This window comes from Doryrhamphus excisus, linkage group LG6 (genome assembly GCF_037039965.1).
Source record: "Doryrhamphus excisus strain RoL-2023G ecotype Guam linkage group LG6, RoL_Dexc_Guam_v1.1, whole genome shotgun sequence".
NCBI classification, from domain to species: domain Eukaryota; kingdom Metazoa; phylum Chordata; class Actinopteri; order Syngnathiformes; family Syngnathidae; genus Doryrhamphus; species Doryrhamphus excisus.
The window spans coordinates 16,298,160-16,314,878 of record NC_136362.1 but is presented as its reverse complement, the minus strand read 5'-3'; the positions used below and the strand labels follow the sequence as shown (position 1 = coordinate 16,314,878).

The 16,719-nt window shown below is 40.3% G+C and overlaps 2 protein-coding genes across 4 annotated transcripts in view; one reads left to right on the top strand and one right to left on the bottom strand.

The window, feature by feature from the left end:
• bcl2b (BCL2 apoptosis regulator b) overlaps positions 1 to 5,340 on the top strand; it is a 28,868-nt gene extending 23,528 nt beyond the window's left edge. Inside the window, exon 2 of the mRNA XM_058069126.2 lies at positions 2,513 to 5,340. Within this exon, the coding sequence (XP_057925109.1) occupies positions 2,513 to 2,650 (138 nt within the window). The 3' untranslated portion in view covers positions 2,651 to 5,340. The remainder of the gene's footprint in view (positions 1 to 2,512) is intronic.
• A 3,846-nt stretch (positions 5,341 to 9,186) lies between these two features.
• The window catches only part of LOC131125569 (5'-AMP-activated protein kinase subunit gamma-2-like), a 32,254-nt gene continuing 24,721 nt past the window's right edge, over positions 9,187 to 16,719 (bottom strand). For all 3 annotated transcript variants that reach the window (XM_058067228.2, XM_058067229.2, XM_058067231.2), the window contains 10 exons: positions 15,884 to 15,965; positions 14,931 to 14,989; positions 14,809 to 14,854; positions 13,491 to 13,545; positions 13,294 to 13,420; positions 12,920 to 13,085; positions 12,802 to 12,839; positions 12,581 to 12,727; positions 12,251 to 12,344; positions 9,187 to 9,875 (listed from right to left, as the gene is read on the bottom strand). In XM_058067228.2, the coding sequence (XP_057923211.2) occupies positions 9,844 to 9,875; positions 12,251 to 12,344; positions 12,581 to 12,727; positions 12,802 to 12,839; positions 12,920 to 13,085; positions 13,294 to 13,420; positions 13,491 to 13,545; positions 14,809 to 14,854; positions 14,931 to 14,989; positions 15,884 to 15,965 (846 nt within the window). In that variant the 3' untranslated portion in view covers positions 9,187 to 9,843. The remainder of the gene's footprint in view (positions 9,876 to 12,250; positions 12,345 to 12,580; positions 12,728 to 12,801; positions 12,840 to 12,919; positions 13,086 to 13,293; positions 13,421 to 13,490; positions 13,546 to 14,808; positions 14,855 to 14,930; positions 14,990 to 15,883; positions 15,966 to 16,719) is intronic.

The window sequence follows — 16,719 nt, the reverse complement described above, 5'->3', positions numbered from 1 at the left end:
CATAGAAAATACATGGATGGTTGTATTAATACTGAGAATCATTCACTTTTACTTGGTTAATTGTGAGGAAATCATGAATCTCAGCACCAACATTTATTGCATGTCAATACTGAGAATCATTTCAGAATCAAATGTTGTATTATGGTGTTCAACTCCAAAACTCAAAAGCTGGAGTTTCAGGTAATGAGGTTTCCATTGGACGTTAGCCCTGAAAGAAGTTTGGGATGGCTCAGAATGCTCGGTTGCGGGGAGTTTGGAATACAGCTGGAATAGGCGCTGATTCTGGAAGATCTAGAAAGCTTTCTGTGCGGGTTACTGTGTGTAGATGCTCTATAGAAGTCCACAACTCAATACAAAGGGCCAAAAAATTAGAATAATAGGTCCCTTTTAAAATTTGTGCTGAAAATCAAGCATTTACTGGATTTAGAAAGCTCTATGGCAGGGGTCTCAAACTCAATTTACCTGGGGGCCACTGGAGCTAGGGTCTGGGCAAGGCTGGGCCGCATCAGGTTTTCCAAAAAAAAAAAAAAATTTATTTATTAAAACCAGAAAAATGAATAAACTTTGCTTTGGTTTCGATTTTCTACAATAAAAGCTCTGATAAAACATTCCACTGTTCTCAAATATGTTACTTTTTATTTTTATTTATCTTATTTTTATTTTATCTTACTTTGTTTATTTTATTATAAACAAATCAAGAATAAAGAAAATCAATCAATCAGTAATAAATAAATATAATAATAATGGCAAATAATAAAAACTTAAGAAACCACAAATAGTTGGTGGGTAGACAAATTATTTTTTTCATATTAAAATGAACAAAGCATTATTAGAGCCCTGTAGACATGACAAAACACGACTATAGTCACATTTATACTTTTTTTATTTACAACATATTGCGCAACTGCAGGGTCTTGAGACACATGCTAACTCGCAAACCAGAGAGCAAGCAACCTAAACGGAAGCCTTCAAGTTATTTCCTTTAAAGTTAAATAGCCAAAAACTTACCACTTCCACACGGATAGGGAGGATAACTATTAACAGTTATTTAACCTTTAACATGAACATTAATCAAACGTAATAATCCATATCATAATCCATATCAAACTTGCGCGGGCCGCACTAACATTAAACTTTCATATCAAGGCGGGGGCCTGAAACTAGTGTCCTGTGGGCCACATTTGGCCCACGGGCCACGTGTTTTAGACCACTGATTTAATGGATTTAGAAAGCTCTACGGTGACAATATTTCTCACAGCCACTAGGGGGCATATTTGCAAATTTTCCAACAAATTCCATTCCAGTTTAGCCGACAAAAGGGTGGTTTAGCAGCATGACTTCCTGTCCAGCTGTTGCTGCTGTCACTGCTTGTGAACAGATGTGTGTATTTCCTCACCCACACTAAAACACTCCACTGTAACATTCGTATATTTGTGCTCCGGTACCGCGATGCCACAGAAATGCACCATCTGTTATGTTGAGTGGTTTTTTTTTGGGCCATCCCTGTGTTTGTTGGTGAACGGGTTGTGAAAGGGAACGATTCTCTCTGCTGCCAACGCTCGTACTGGACGGGGTGGGATGTACATGTTAAATTCCAAAAACGGCTGATAATTGCGGATTTGTTTTTCCTCTACACGCTCTCCCTCTGTGTGTATGTGTGTGTGTGGGTGGGTGTTAAGTCTTCTGGGAAAATATTTTGCTGCTGAATGTTTATTCACATGACGGCCATGCACTTTAGCCCACACTGAATTCTATTCATAACAACTTTGATGGACGGCTGTGTCACTTTGTACACACAATTTATTCCCCAAAATGAATTTATTTGCCATCTCTGTAAAAATAAATGTTGGTGTCAGGATATAAAGTTTATCTAGTTTGACATACATTTATCTAATTAGCGACTAAATTCATAAGGGGCCTTCCCTTATGAATTTAGTCGCTAATTAGATAAATTTATGTCAAACTAGATGCAACATTTTATCGTGCTCAACTCCAAGACTTAAAAGCCAGAGTTTCAGGTAATGATGTTTCCATTGGATGTTAGCCCTGAAAGAAGTTTGGGATGGCTCTGAATGCTGGGTTGTAGAGAGTTTGGAATACAGCTGGAATAGGTGCTGATTCTGGAAGAACTGGAAAGCTTTTTGTGTGTTATTGTGTGTAGCTGCTCTATAAAAGTCCACAACTCAATACAGTTTGGATAAACTAGATGCAACATTACATGCCACACAAAATGGCAAACCTAGCTTAGATACACGGTGCACACCGAAAATAATTGAGAACCACTACCTTGCTCTTAGGTAATTATTAAGATGGATTACACAAAAACTACACTAATGGTTTATGGTATAAAATTTGAATGATATATATATATATTAAAATGACAAAAAATGCGTAATACAGTATCTAAAATGACTATTGCATTGTACAGTAAATGGCTTATATTGGATTACAGGCTGTAGGTGGAATCACTAGGTGGACGCCATCTGACTGTGCGTCTCTTCCTGTCTTCCAGGATGCCTTTGTGGAGCTGTATGACCGCCAGAGGGACTCAGTGTTCAGCTGTTCTTGGCCCTCCATCAAGACCGTCTTCGGCCTAGCCGCTCTGGGGGCGGCAAGCCTCACCATCGGCGCGTACCTGACGCAGAAGTGATGCATCCCTTTTTAGCTTGCATTTTTTTTCCCCCCCACTTTGCTTTAAATGCTCCTCGTCCTTCATTCAGACCACGCCTCCCCATCCCTAAAACAAAGAGACAAGGAGAACAAGGCCACCTGCTTGTTTCCTTGTTGTAGCATGAACATGAACCTTCCTAGTGTTAGCATAGACTGTAGTTGCATGTGTCTTACGGGAGCAGACATGATAGTTCCTCCCACCTCCACAGGAGAAGAAGCGAAGCGGCTTGTCCCTGCTTGTTAGGCTGGAGGACCCCGTTTGAACTGTTGACTCCGGTTACCGTCCCTCTGTAACCCCCCCCATCCATCCCTACCGCCATCCATCAAAGGACTTCCTGTGAAGAACAGCTGCTCCGAATGAATAATGAACCAGCATGGTGTGTGTTTGTGTGTGTGTACGTGTGTGTTTGACAGTATACTGTATGGACTAAAATATTGGGACACCTGGCTATCATATATCACGTCAAAATACAGAAGAACCTCTAAGAGGCCGAACACTATCCCCATAGAAAAGGATCATACAATACATCAAATACATCAATACATAAAATAAAACTAAATCAAACTAAAATAAATAAAAATGACTCACCTTTTGGTGACACTTGATGGAGGTGTAGTGTTGAATAAAGGAAGAAATGTCCAACTGTAAAAAACAAAATAGTTCACCGCTGAAAAATGAAAACCATATTAAAATGAAACAAAAACAAAAACAGTAAAAGTACTCACCCTTTGTTGATGCATGATGGAGCTCACACTGTAACATTCCTAGTTTTCAGACTTGTGGAAAAAGAAGCAAAACACGGAAATGCACGCATTGGTGACAAACATGCTTTGATATAAATAGCAGCGTATGTCTGGGTATTTCTGGGACTTTGGTATTTATGTTACATTCTTGAGATATTGTTGCCATATTGTACTGAACGGCCAGGACAGTCTGTCGCAATCATTTGAGTGTATTCTTCTTCTTCTTCTTTCTCTTTGGGCTTTTCACTTCAGGGGTCACCCCAGCAAATCAATCTCCTCCATCCAACCCTGTCTTCTGCATCTGTCTCTCTCACACCAACTACCCTCATGTCCTCCTTCACTACATCCATAAACCTCCTCTTTGGTCTTCCTCTACGCCTCCTACCTGGCAGCATCCTTCTACCAATATATTCACTATCTCTCCTCTGGACATGTCCCAACCATCTCAGTCTGGCCTCTAACATGTAATGTTTCTCTGATGTACTTCTTCCTGATCCTATCCATCCTGGTCACTCCCAATGAGAATAACCTCAGCATCCTCATCTCTATCTCATTTGAGTGTATTCTTCACAAATTTGTTGTGCTTTGGAGGTTCCACTGTAGACGATTGTAAATTAGGATATAAGCAGTAAGGTCACTGGTGTGATGATCTCATGGGTCATCAACACAATTCTAGCATTAATGGGCCGTGCTTGGCTTTGTCTTAATTCAGGCATCCCAACTTGTGATAAAGAGTGTGTCTTAATGCTTTTGTCCATACAGTGTACTACCTGAACGATGACAAAGACGGTAAACGAGAGAGCGTTAGAAGTAAGTTGAATAGAGCACAATGGGGCATCTCAAGTAGGGAATTGAACCTTAAAAAGTTGCATTCCTGGTCAACATTTAGCATCCAATGTTTTGATTTTCTGGTATGTCCGTGTTGTCCACCCGTTTGCACCAACTGCCTCACCAATAACCTCGCTCACTGAGATCAGGAACGTCACAGAAGCAGTTGAGTTCAAATTACAAAAAGAAAAAAAACATTTTTTAATTAAAAAAAAAAAGTGTTTCCGGTGCACCGGAACCCGAGAAGAAGTCCATCCGCTCCATTTATCGATTGACTCTTATTTTATTGATGTTTGTCTTGTGTTACAGTCTGACCCAAAAACTGGAAGTGATTTTTTTGTACATTTTCTCGTTGTTAACAAAACCTTTGCATGAGCGAAAGACACTGATCTTTAACTGATATTTATACATCAGCATAGCATAGGAGATGATATGGAAAGAAGAAAAAAAACAAAACATGGACGTATTTATTGAGAGGTACCAGTCTGTTTTTGTTTCTATGGAATAACACTGTAACAATATCATTTCTGGCTGCTATTATAACAAGAAAAACACAATGTTTTGAAAAGCGTGCTGTCAATATTGGCTTGAGGCTGCTATTCATTTAAACTGCCACAGTCTAGTCCTAGATAGCTGCAAACCAAAGTCTTTTTTTTTCATGTAAATCATGAAAAGTAGCCTAAAAGAGAAAAAGATGTCGCTTCACTTTGTCTATGATATTACTGTACATTAATATAATCAGCTTTGTGCTCCTCTGTGCTGTAACTTGTCCATCATCTCCTGCTGTGTGTGTATATGTGTGTGTGAGTGTGAGAGTGTGTGTGTGTGCGGTCAGGCACAATGCAAAAAGCAAGCCACAGCTAAAACAGCAATACTGATTTTTTTTTTTTAATGATTTCGATATATTCCTTGTGCATATAAAGAAGAATGTAGGCACTATGGTTGCTGTACTGTTTTACACCTATAATCACAAACCTGTAGCACTTAAAGAGAGGAAAAAAAAAAAAGTGAAATGTGTCTTTTTTTTGTTGTTTACTGCTATAATCCACGATAAGCTAGGCCGGGATCGCATTGTTCCTAATAAAACACATTTGTCAAGTGGCTGCCTTGGTTGTTGTTCATTTCGCTTATTATTATTATTATTATTATTATTATTATTATTACATTTCACACAAGACTTCGCTGGCAAGCAGTCGGTGGAAATCCGATGTACTTTGGGTAGTTTAAATGTCACACAATGTAAAAAGATGTAGTGGAATATGGAATTAGACATCAACCAATCTCACAAAAAGGGTTTTCTTAGGATTTTTTGCATGAGAAAGAAGCAAGAAGGGAGCTGATTTAGTTTCAAAACAGTGCCAAAAGTATGCAATCATATGCACGATGCTTGTTGAAAGCAGCCTACATACTACATTACACTTTTTAACATTCTTAACTGTCAAAAATGTCAGAAAACTAAAATAAGGTAAAACTGATGATGGAGACATAGGGTTTGTGCAGAGAGAGAAACATCTTTAAAGCATTGCCTGTTAAAATTACTCACCGGGCCGCACTGTGGTAGAGTGGTTAGCAGCTAGGCCACATAGGAGATCAGGGAGACCTTGGTTCAATTCTCCTCTTGGGCAGTATGGAGTTTGCATGTTCTCCCCGTGTGTGTGGGGGGTTTCTCCGGGTCCTCCGGTTTCCTCCCCCACTCCAAAAACATGTTAGGTTAATTCAGTGCTTCTCCATTATTTTCTGTCGTGCCCTCCCTAAGGGACAGAATTACTTTTTTTTTTAAGAAACTGATATTTATTCATTTATCTGTACTGTACAGACTGAACTTAAAAATGAAACCAGGAAAATGCAACAAAATGGAGAGCATAGAAGCATATTCAAGTCAAATTGCATGCTGAATACTATAAATGTGTACATGTTGGTAGGTCTGCATTGAAATTAAAGCCTCTTGCATGTCATCTGACAATTAAAACATCATTATTGCTGTCAAATTACTGCTTGGCCATATTGTTCTCAGTAGTATGTTGCAATAAGTTGTATTTGGGGTTCTATGGTCGTCATCACACATTTGCCCTTTACAATAACTGGTAGGAGGCGGCATTACAGTAGATTTCAGTGTCAAAATTTAATTGGTTTGGAAAAACAAACAAAAACACTAGTGCTGTATCATACTGTAGTTGGTATCCAACCTGGAAAAAAGGGTGCTGACTGGATTGGTTATTATTAGGGCTATCAAAGTTAATGTGTTTTTAAACACGTCAATGGAAGTTTCCTTTAACTGGCGTATGTTCTGTTTGACCCTCGGCCGACGCCGAGTAGAAATATAAACAAAAATTTGGGTACGAGCTGCTTGTTATTTCCAAAATCACATTTCATCACATAAAATGTGATGTTATTGTTGTTGTGTCTCAAATTGTTTACCACAAAGAGATTTACATAACTACTTATAAAAACTTTTTTCAACTGTGATTAAATGTGATTATGAGTTATCTATGGACATGTGATTAATCATGATTAAATATTTTAATCAATTGACAGCCCTAGTTATTTTTCAATTTAGAGCCATACATACATGCATACATGGTGATGTACATTAACAGTTGTTAATTCCAGGATGTTCAACTCACTCTCAAGCAGCATTTCTGACTACTTCTTGTCCATCCAGATTTGTTGTCTTTTTACCCCCCCCAGCCAGCAGACATCAAAGCTGTCCCCAACCACTACACTTGTCAGTCTGCTGCCTTCCATACTAAACAAAATTACAAAAATATATAGTATATACAGCCAAATGCCCTGCGGTCAGGTTTCTGCAACCCCCCATGCCCCGCCCCTCCCCACGCCTTAGCTCTGATCACACTTGCCTTCAAAGGCGGCAACACTCACTGGTGGAATTTGTGAAAAGCATGATGCAGTAAAACTAATGTTGAAAGAAGAGTGGAGAAAATGAGTGAGAGTGTACATCTGGGTAGCCCCCCCCCACCACCACCCTGTCCCAGAGGAGGTTCATTTGGGCAATCCCTACTCTCAGGAACCCCCCCACCCCCGCCTTGCTTTACACTCACTCGCCATGCATATAAAATACATGACACGCTCTGAAGAGGAATTTTAAATCAGGCCCTGGATTTTCAAAAGAAAGTCCGGCCTGAGTGTGATGGAAGACGGCGGGCAAAAGGGGAGGATGAGGAGGAGGAGGAGGCCGTCTCCTGCTCGGGGGCTACAAGGTGTAGGAGCAGAGGAGGCCATCTCAGCACTGGGGGGGATTGAGCTGGATCAAAGGAGATTGTCTGGATTAAGTCTGGTCCAGCAGTTCTCCTGTCTCTCATTTGGAAGTCCATCAGATCCACTCATTTAGACATTCCAAAAGTCCGACAATTTCCCAAGCAGAGATCAAACATGCATGAAGTGTATCGTGAAATCGCTTATTGAGATGTAAATATTCAGTGAGACAGAGAAAGGTTATTACTCCTCTACAATGATGGGATGGCCTGTCCCAACTGTGCTATAGCACCCCCGTGTGGACATAGAAAAACTACATCTAGATTACACTGAAGACTATTGTGTTGTTTCTCTTTCTAACATTTCTGACGCCATACGCAGTGGCGAAAACAGACATTTTTCATTGGGTTGGTCAAGGTGAGACCATTACTCACATAGGGGTAGCAATAAAGTTGATACCTGAAAAGTCTAGAGGGCCAATGGTGTGGCTGGGGAGTCTCCACCATTGGCCATATGCCTCCACACATTCTCATTCATCCAGGGTACTGTAGTCTCAGGACATTCAATGAAATGCAACTGGACTATTTGGTTTGGTTGGTTTAAGGCAGTGGTTCTCAATTCTCCCTTTTAGGTAGTATTTGGAACCGTGTATTTATCTGTACAAACCACTGTATGACCTGCTGGCACTGGCATCATTCAAGCATGACTAAGACACTACTGTATTAACTACAGTAACAAACCTGCAAACCTTGAAGACATTTTATGAGTAATGGCCCCCTACGTACCTCTCATGCTATTGCTAATTTTAAACATTACATATGAACAAAAGTATTGAGACACACCTGTTAATTAAGGATTCAATCAACCGTTACATCTATCAATCTTTCCTAGACATTTTTGAACTATTTTATGCATTGGAAGACGTTTCTCTGAATGAGTTTGCTATGGAAGAAACCCATTAAAGACCTTTGGAAAGAACTTGGAACTGTGACCATGAGCCATGACCTTGAACATCATGAATATCTAGACAAAGAAAGTAACCTTCCTAAAAGATTAGGAACTGACACCACATGGTCAATACTTGTACTTTGTCAAAAAGTACTACCTGTGGGAGGGTGTGCCCTGCTACTTTTGTTCATGTAATGGTGTCACACTGAGCAAAAACAGTTTGTTTGTTAAAAATTACTTGGTTCCGGACTTGACTGTGCTAAGTGAATTTCTGCAAAGCAACGTTCAATATCAATAAACTGAATATTTTCGTAGTTAACAACACAGAAATCCTGTTTATGACTTTCTAAATGTTTTTACCATTATTAGAGACTTATGAGATTATTAGAGATTATTAGAGTAGGAAATAACACCTCATAGTCACCTTTAGACTCCTACGGTTCTACTATTTATTCTAAACTTAAGAAAGGGTTTAAAGCCAAAAACTTACCAAGGAAAACATACTGACTCCATTGTGACGCCAATGTAATGTCATGTCATTACTGACATCTAGTGGCCAGAATAATATAGTTTATATATTGTATTTCTTTTTGTTTAACCAATAACCAATATTTTTTTTACCAATTTGCGGTTTTCTATTAATTTTTGAAAACCACAAATGAGTGAGGAAGCAATATGTAATAACGGTCAAATGTGGAACCTCCACCAAGGTGTTTCATGCCACAAAATCCAAGAATAACGCCCAAGTACACAAAGGGGAAAAACCGATAGCAAACCTAAAAGTACCGTACAATCAGTGTCTTTTATTTTTCTGCAGGCAGAAAAATAAAACAAAAAGAATCAAAAAGCAAAGAACATTCATACCGCTGTAAAGTGTTTGTCATGCTTTGCACATTTACAGTACATATGGATCCAGCAGCATATTTACAAAAATAACCCATAAAACTGCAATCTCTTTGAACACACGGCATAAAAAATAAAGCTTTCTGTGAAACAAAAATAATTCTATTTACAGTCAAAACAGGGAGATGAGTCGTGTTCAGCAGCAGCCATGATTTTTCTTTACGGATTATAAAAAAAAAATGCATCCAAAGGCGACTTGTGAAAAGCATTTATCTCCATCTTTGTGGACTTTTCTGACACATTCCTGGAACACTAACATTGTCTGGAAATAAACTGTGTGGAATTGAACATTTTAATAACTTTAAAAACTACCATCAACTGCCAACAAAATGGGAGTATTTTTCCGAACTCATCTGGTCCACCTTTCCCTGGCAAGGCGACTAGAATAGTGTTTTATAATAACGTATATATGTACAGCATTCCAAATGCAGCGGTCCGATTAGAGTTCAGCACATACATTCAAGAACCACAGACCTCAGTGCACACTCTTTGGTTTCTGCATCCGTCTAGCTCACCGCGTCTCCTCTTCAGTTCCTCTCACTCGCTCAGGTTCTCCTCCTTGCAGCCATCTGAGGGCAACACATAAAAAGTCGTTTGGCACGACAATACTACAAAAATGCTTTTTGCTACAGCTTTCCGTTATCCATGCACCAGCCACTGTATTAGGTACACTTGCAGAGTAATGAATGTAAGAGCTGTGTAAAGCCAAACACTGTGGCAAAGCAGAGTATAACTTCTTCCTGAATAAACATTTCAATGTTAAAGCTGTGGGAGAAACAAGGAACAATGGACTCTGTGTTCAGTGTAGCAGTTGGTGAGTTACAGTTTAAATTGGTCATTCTACCTATGGAACCTTTGAAAAAATGGTGGGAATGTTAGCAGCTATAAAAGAAGTATGTTATTATAAACACATAAAATGGACTACATATAAAAATGGGAACCTGTGGGACTTGTATTCTTTGTACAAACAAAAAAACAATCACAATTTTAAGACCGGTTGAAAAATTGCAAGGTTCCCTGGTGTGATACATGGGATGTTTACAGTGAGTATGAATAATATTTGAGCGATGTGTCAATTGTTTGAGGAGGAAAAAACATTTGGAGATGATGTTTTCCCCACCCCCACAGTAAAGATATCGCCATCAGAAAATGTTCATATAACATGCAGAATGATTTGGAGCCTTGTCGCTATAATGGAATAGTGTTTAAGACATTATGTCGTTCTTCACTGTCTTGTGTTTTTTTTTCTCCCGTGTACTGGTGGAATAGCAGTGGTTTCCAAAATGAGTTTATCTCGTACTTTCAAGCCAAAATAATCACTGCAAACGACAGAACTCGAGGTACGCGTCCATCTGTCTCATTGTCTGCACTTTTTTTGTCCATTGTTGTCATGAACCTCTCTCTTTTGGAAAACAAACTTAGTCACACAAGGTGAACATCCAGCGGCAACACAACATTTTAGCATGGCAGCTATGTGATGAAAAATATACAGGTACTGAAGAAAGTAGATGATTTACCAAAAGTAGTATTTGTTTACTCTGCTTCACCTGAGAGGCGTTACTCTAATGACATCAATTGAGAGCCAGAAATGAGCCTGAGCTGAGAAGTGAGGCTGAGTTGCGAGAGCTAGTTTGTCACGGTTGACGAAATTAACTATAAATTTAAATTTCTGAGAATTTACTGTTTGCTTTCAAAAATCAAAAACAATGTAGAACAAAATTACTAACAATAAAACATATTTAAGCTAAGTTGATTCATGCCATGGCCCCTTTGAGGAGGGTCTAAGTAGAGTGTCAACATGCAAAAAGACGAAATGAGTGAGATACTAAAAATTCTTGTTAATCACCTCATATCAAATTGGCTCGGGCATACTTGATGCCAGAGTTTCCAGGCGGCTCGTGAGAAAGTTGCTCCAGGCAGTGAAGATGGCTTCACAGAGGGCATCCAGTGTCTGGAACTGATGTCTGTTTTGTAAACGCCCCTTTCCATTCATCCCAAAATGTTCTCAATCTAATTTTTGATGGGACAACCAAATGCATCTTCAGGCTTAGGGGCCTGTGGCGTTGTGTTAGCGTCTACCACTTGACTTTTTTGTTCCATATCCCTCAGGATATCTGAAGAAGTCTTACAGCAATGGCACACAACGAGATGCCTTGCTTATGTAGGTCAACAATCTGATAAGATAAGATATGATAAGATAAGACGTGCCTTTATTCATCCCTCTGTGGGAAAATTTGCATTGCACAGCAGCAAAGAGTCTAGAACAAGTTAAACAGTATAAAATAAACAACATAACCAACCTAAAAAGTATTAACAATTTTAACCAGGATTATAATCACTTACAATTTGCAAGGTAATATGAAATATATGACCATATGATGTACCAATAGACAAACCTTTTTGCCTTTGCCATCAAGAGATCATATACCTGATAGAAAATGCAAAATTTTTGCCTAGATTTTAGCTTTTAAATTGCTCATTTCTTCTATTTGCATTTTGAAGCTCTACTTCGAACCTCCATAAGATCCAACAGTGCAAAATTAAATTCTTGCAGTCTTTCAACCGGCCTTAATATTTGGTCGAAATGACTAAATCCAGTAGATGGAACACAAAACCAGGGACCATTCACTTGTGACAACACTAAGAGGTGGATGTTTTGGATTGGACACCCCTGATCTAACCTACAGCTCTACTTGAAAAGAGTTTTTGTTTTTCCAGTTGCCAGGGTCTCCATGCTGACACTATAAACTACACACACGGCAGCCTCCAGCGTCATGCCTCCATACAGCCAGCAGTGAGGAGCACACTGTGGACACTGCTTCCTACCTGGGATAAAGTGAGAGGACGAGATGGGGCAGGGGAGAGAGCTCGGTGTGGGGATGGAGGGGGGTGGGTGTGTCCAAGACTGAGGACTTGTTGGGTTAGCTATGTTGAGCATCTATACCTGCTGGACTGAGCACCAAGGACTGGAGGATGTCCGACAGGGAAACGATGCCCTCGATGCTGGAGCGCTCGTCCACAACCACCAACCGATGCACCTAAATTGAACGCAGGTGATTGGTTACTCAACTGCTAGTATAACACACTGATGGCATTTTTAGTTCCGATCAATAAGGTTAAACAGTTGGAAGCCATTCTGGGTGAAGTAAGTAATAAGGTGCTTTAAATGCAGCATTTGTACATATTAATGTTTAAAAAAAGACTTATTTATTTTCTCCTGAGCGGGAAAAAAAATAAATCAAAGGTTATATTTATGTTGCTAATAAAAACTCACTTCAGCTTTAACAATTCTGTCAACAATGGTCTCCATTGTTTCCATCTTATGGCACTTCATGACTCCTTCAAAGTACTGTGAGCGATGTTTGAGGGCCTGAGTCACTGTAATGTCCAGGTTGTTGTACGTCTTCTCAGCTGCCAGGTTCTGCAGACAAAACAGCACCTTGTCAAAACGAGAGCTCGGTCTCGCCGCCATGCCGTGCAAGCTTTTCCACTTACAATGACGTCAAACTTGGAGTAGATGTCCACAACCTTGCCTGAAAGTGGGAGTGGGAACAAAGTGGGTTCTGCGGACATTCTGGAACATGTCATTAATGTCATTTAATATTCTGTTTACCTGACTCGTCCACCACAGGCAAGGCAGACACCCTCCTCTCCACAAAGATGTTGAGGGCTTTGATGATGGGCGTGTTGGGGTGGATGAAGGCGATGTCCTGGTACGTGCCGATGCCCAACTCCCCGAGCGTCTGCTTCATGAAGGCTGGCTTTGGCATCTCACACATCTGCAGAATAGAGGAGCAAGAATAACATCAGCCACCAGGGGGCAGTAGACGAACAGCTGTGACGGGTAGATGATGTGCACTATGTGGCAGAAAGTATTGGGACAAACCTCACTCGTATTTTACTATGATGAACTAACCTTGTGTCCCAATACTTTCCCATTTATGTAACTCTTTGTGTAATCATCAGTGGTGGTGGTGTTAGACTCACAAAAAGCTGGAGGAACTTGAGGATCCTCTTGTGCGTAAGGATATAAAGTGCGTTCCCTGTGACAGGGTCGATGACCGGCAGGCGGTGAATTTTGTTTTTGATGAGAGTGTACACTGCATCGAATAAGCTGCAACACACCACCAAGACAATATTAATACATCCCAACCCAAAATGAAGCGGTCACTAAGCCTGCGTACCTTGCATCAGGCGATATGTTGACGAGAGGCTTGAAAGTTGCTTGAAGATAAACCTCTAGAGAAAAGATACAAAGGTTTAGTAGATGATCATCGATTAAATCCACATAATGAGATCCAATACAAGACCTGTATCAAAACCCTTCAATTGTTGTTTGCATCACACTGAAAACTTTTTATAGCAGAACTAGAGGAGCTGTAAACTGGAGCGTATATTTGGCTCCGCTGGATGAGAGCAACAGCCGACTTTGAAAGAGTGTAGTTGTTTCCTGAACATTTTCCCCTGTTATGATGGATCGTAGTTTTGTAAAAAATTACATTACACCTTTGGCTCTATTGCTCCTACCTTTGCTGTTTAAAGTTAATTTTATTTGTGCATTGTGTAGTGAGCCAAGAAAAAACAAAAGGCCCCCAACCTGCACTTTGGACAACTCTTGGAGCTTTTTGGTTTGTATCATAACAAAAGTGAGACACTATCTCTTATTATTTGGCTCAGGTGGTTGTCTCCCAACCTGAAGGTTGAGGGTTTGATCCTCTGTCTTGCCGTGATCATGTCCAAGTATCCTTGGGCAAGATGCAGAACGTACAGTTGCTCCTGATGCTGCGTCATCAGTAGGTACATGCCTTTGTAGGTGGAAAAGCGCTATACAAGTACAAGATCATTTGCCATTTTTTAAAGTTATTTTACAGACCACAAAGTTACTGACTTCCGCTTGTTGGTTTCATTTTGTGGAGTGGTAAGACGTGCATGTGCACCTTATAATGCTCATGCACAGTAAGTCCATGTAAGCTAGCCCTGATTGTGAACATAATGTAAACGTAATTTATGATGTCACTATACTGATTAGCAGAGGCACGATAAAGTGCAACCAAGTCAGCTGTGGTTGCTTTTTTCAGGCTTCTTAGTTGTCAAAACACGCCTGACAACCAGTGAATGTGTTTTTATGTGGACAGACTTTGTTTTTTTACTAAACTCATGTTTAGGACACATTTAAAATACCGGAGTGGGGGAGTGGTGCCTTTTTAAAAAGATCCATGTTCAAGTGGGCATAGCTGTGGCGTGTTCGGGTTCTGTTGCAGGCAAATTATGGTAATTAAGGAGATTAGGGGGATGTTATTGCAGCGGAACTAATCGATGCATGACAACAGTAGATCTGAAATAGGAGTACAAGGCAACTTCCTGATGTATTTAAAAAAATATTATTATTATTATTAATTATCCCCACAAGATGTTGTTTTCACATTTCAGAAATAACTGCCCCTCCAGTTATCGCCTGCTTCCAATTAACTCTGCGGTTCAGGTAAGACATCCTGGGCTCACCTCTCCACGTCTCCAGCTTATGTTCTTCCAGCTCATATATTTGCACCTAAAATTACACCAAGAAATCGTCTTCAGTTTACTGACAGCAATCTGAGAAGTGGAGCAGAGATGATGGACCCTACCAATGGCGACTTGTAGTATCTGTGGAGGATGATGATGAAGTCTGTGATTGTCAGCATCCCTGGGAGAAAAAAAAATAACACTCAACTCAGGGCTGCATGGCGGTCGAGTGGTTAGCGCGCAGACCTCACAGCTAGGAGACCAGGGTTCAATTCCACCCTCGGCCATCTCTGTGTAGAGTTTGCATGTTCTCCCCGTGCATGCGTGGGTTTTTCTCCGGGTACTCCGGTTTCTTCCCACATTCCAAAAACATGCTAGGTTAATTGGCGACTCCAAATTGTCCATAGGTATGAATGTGAGTGTGAATGGTTGTTTGTCTATATGTGCCCTGTGATTGGCTGGCGACCAGTCCAGGGTGTACCTCGCCTCTTGTCCGAAGACAGCTGGGATAGGCTCCAGCACCCCTGCGACCCTCGTGAGGATAAGCGGTAGAAAATGAATGAATTAATGAATATTCAACTCTTGTGAGGAGAGTCTGTTGAGAGGGCGTGGTCTAAGCAGCACATCTGACTCCCTTTGCTTTATCCCTGCAATGACTTTCCATCCATTATTTATCACAAGCAGTAAACTCAATCCAGGAAGGGAAAAAAAGTGCACAACAAAAGCTAATTCACTTGCTTTTGACAACTGGTGATGTTTTTTTTTGGCTGTGCATTAAAGCAGGCTGAGCACTACTTTTCAATACAGAGGAGCCTTTGCTGGGATAAATGGTTTATTGTGGTTTTAATAACCTTCCTGAAATCATGTTCCCCTCGCCATGGTCAGTGGGATAATACAATTTCCACTGTGTTCATTCAGCAGTGGCTGCAATGACGTGTACAGTGTGATAATTATTACATGGTAAAGCGGTCTGTCTGAAGGCTAAACTACGAAAGCCATAAATGAAAAAGCTGAAGTGGAAGAGGAAATAGTGAGACATTATTTTTAACTTCACTTGACAGGAGCAAATTCTTACCCACAAAGCTTTGCTTCTCTGTGTCCCACAGTGGAGCCGCTCGTACGCCATTGGCAACCAAAGCAAAAAATGCCTTCTTGACCTGTCAGTAGGGAATAAAAGCGTACTTTTTAAAGAACTGGATAGCAGGAAGGGGCAAACTGCTCAGCTAGCATTAATAGTGCTGATGAGTTTAATTGTAAACAACTGTATGAGAAGCATAACCTTCACACCAACAGCAGAGTGGCGCAACCAACATTTGAAAGTGCATGCAGAGTTGATATATTAATGATAATCTTTTGGAGTTTATATATATATATATATATACACACACACACAGTATGTCACAAAAGTGAGTACACCCTTCACATTTCTGCAAATATTTTATTATATCTTTTCATGGGACAACACTGAAGAAATGAAACTTTGCTACAATGTAAAGTAGTCAGTGTACAGCTTGTATAACAGTGTACATTTACTGTTCCCTTCAAAATAACTCAATACACAGACCTTAATGTCTAAACTGCAGGCAACAAAAGTGAATACACCCCTAAGTGAAAATGTCCAAATTGGGCCAAAAGTGTCAATATTTTGTGTGGCCACCATTATTTTCCAGCACTGCCTTAACCCTCTTGGGCATGGAGTTCACCAGAGCTTCACAGGTTGCCACTGGAATCCTCTTCCACTCCTCCATGACGACATCACGGAGCTGGTGGATGTTAGAGACCTTGTGCTCCTTCACCTTCAGTTTGAGGATGCCCCACAGATGCTCAATAGGATTTAGGTCCGGAGACATGCTTGGCCAGTCCATCACATTCACCCTTAACTTCTTTAGCAAAGCAGTGGTTGTCTTGGAG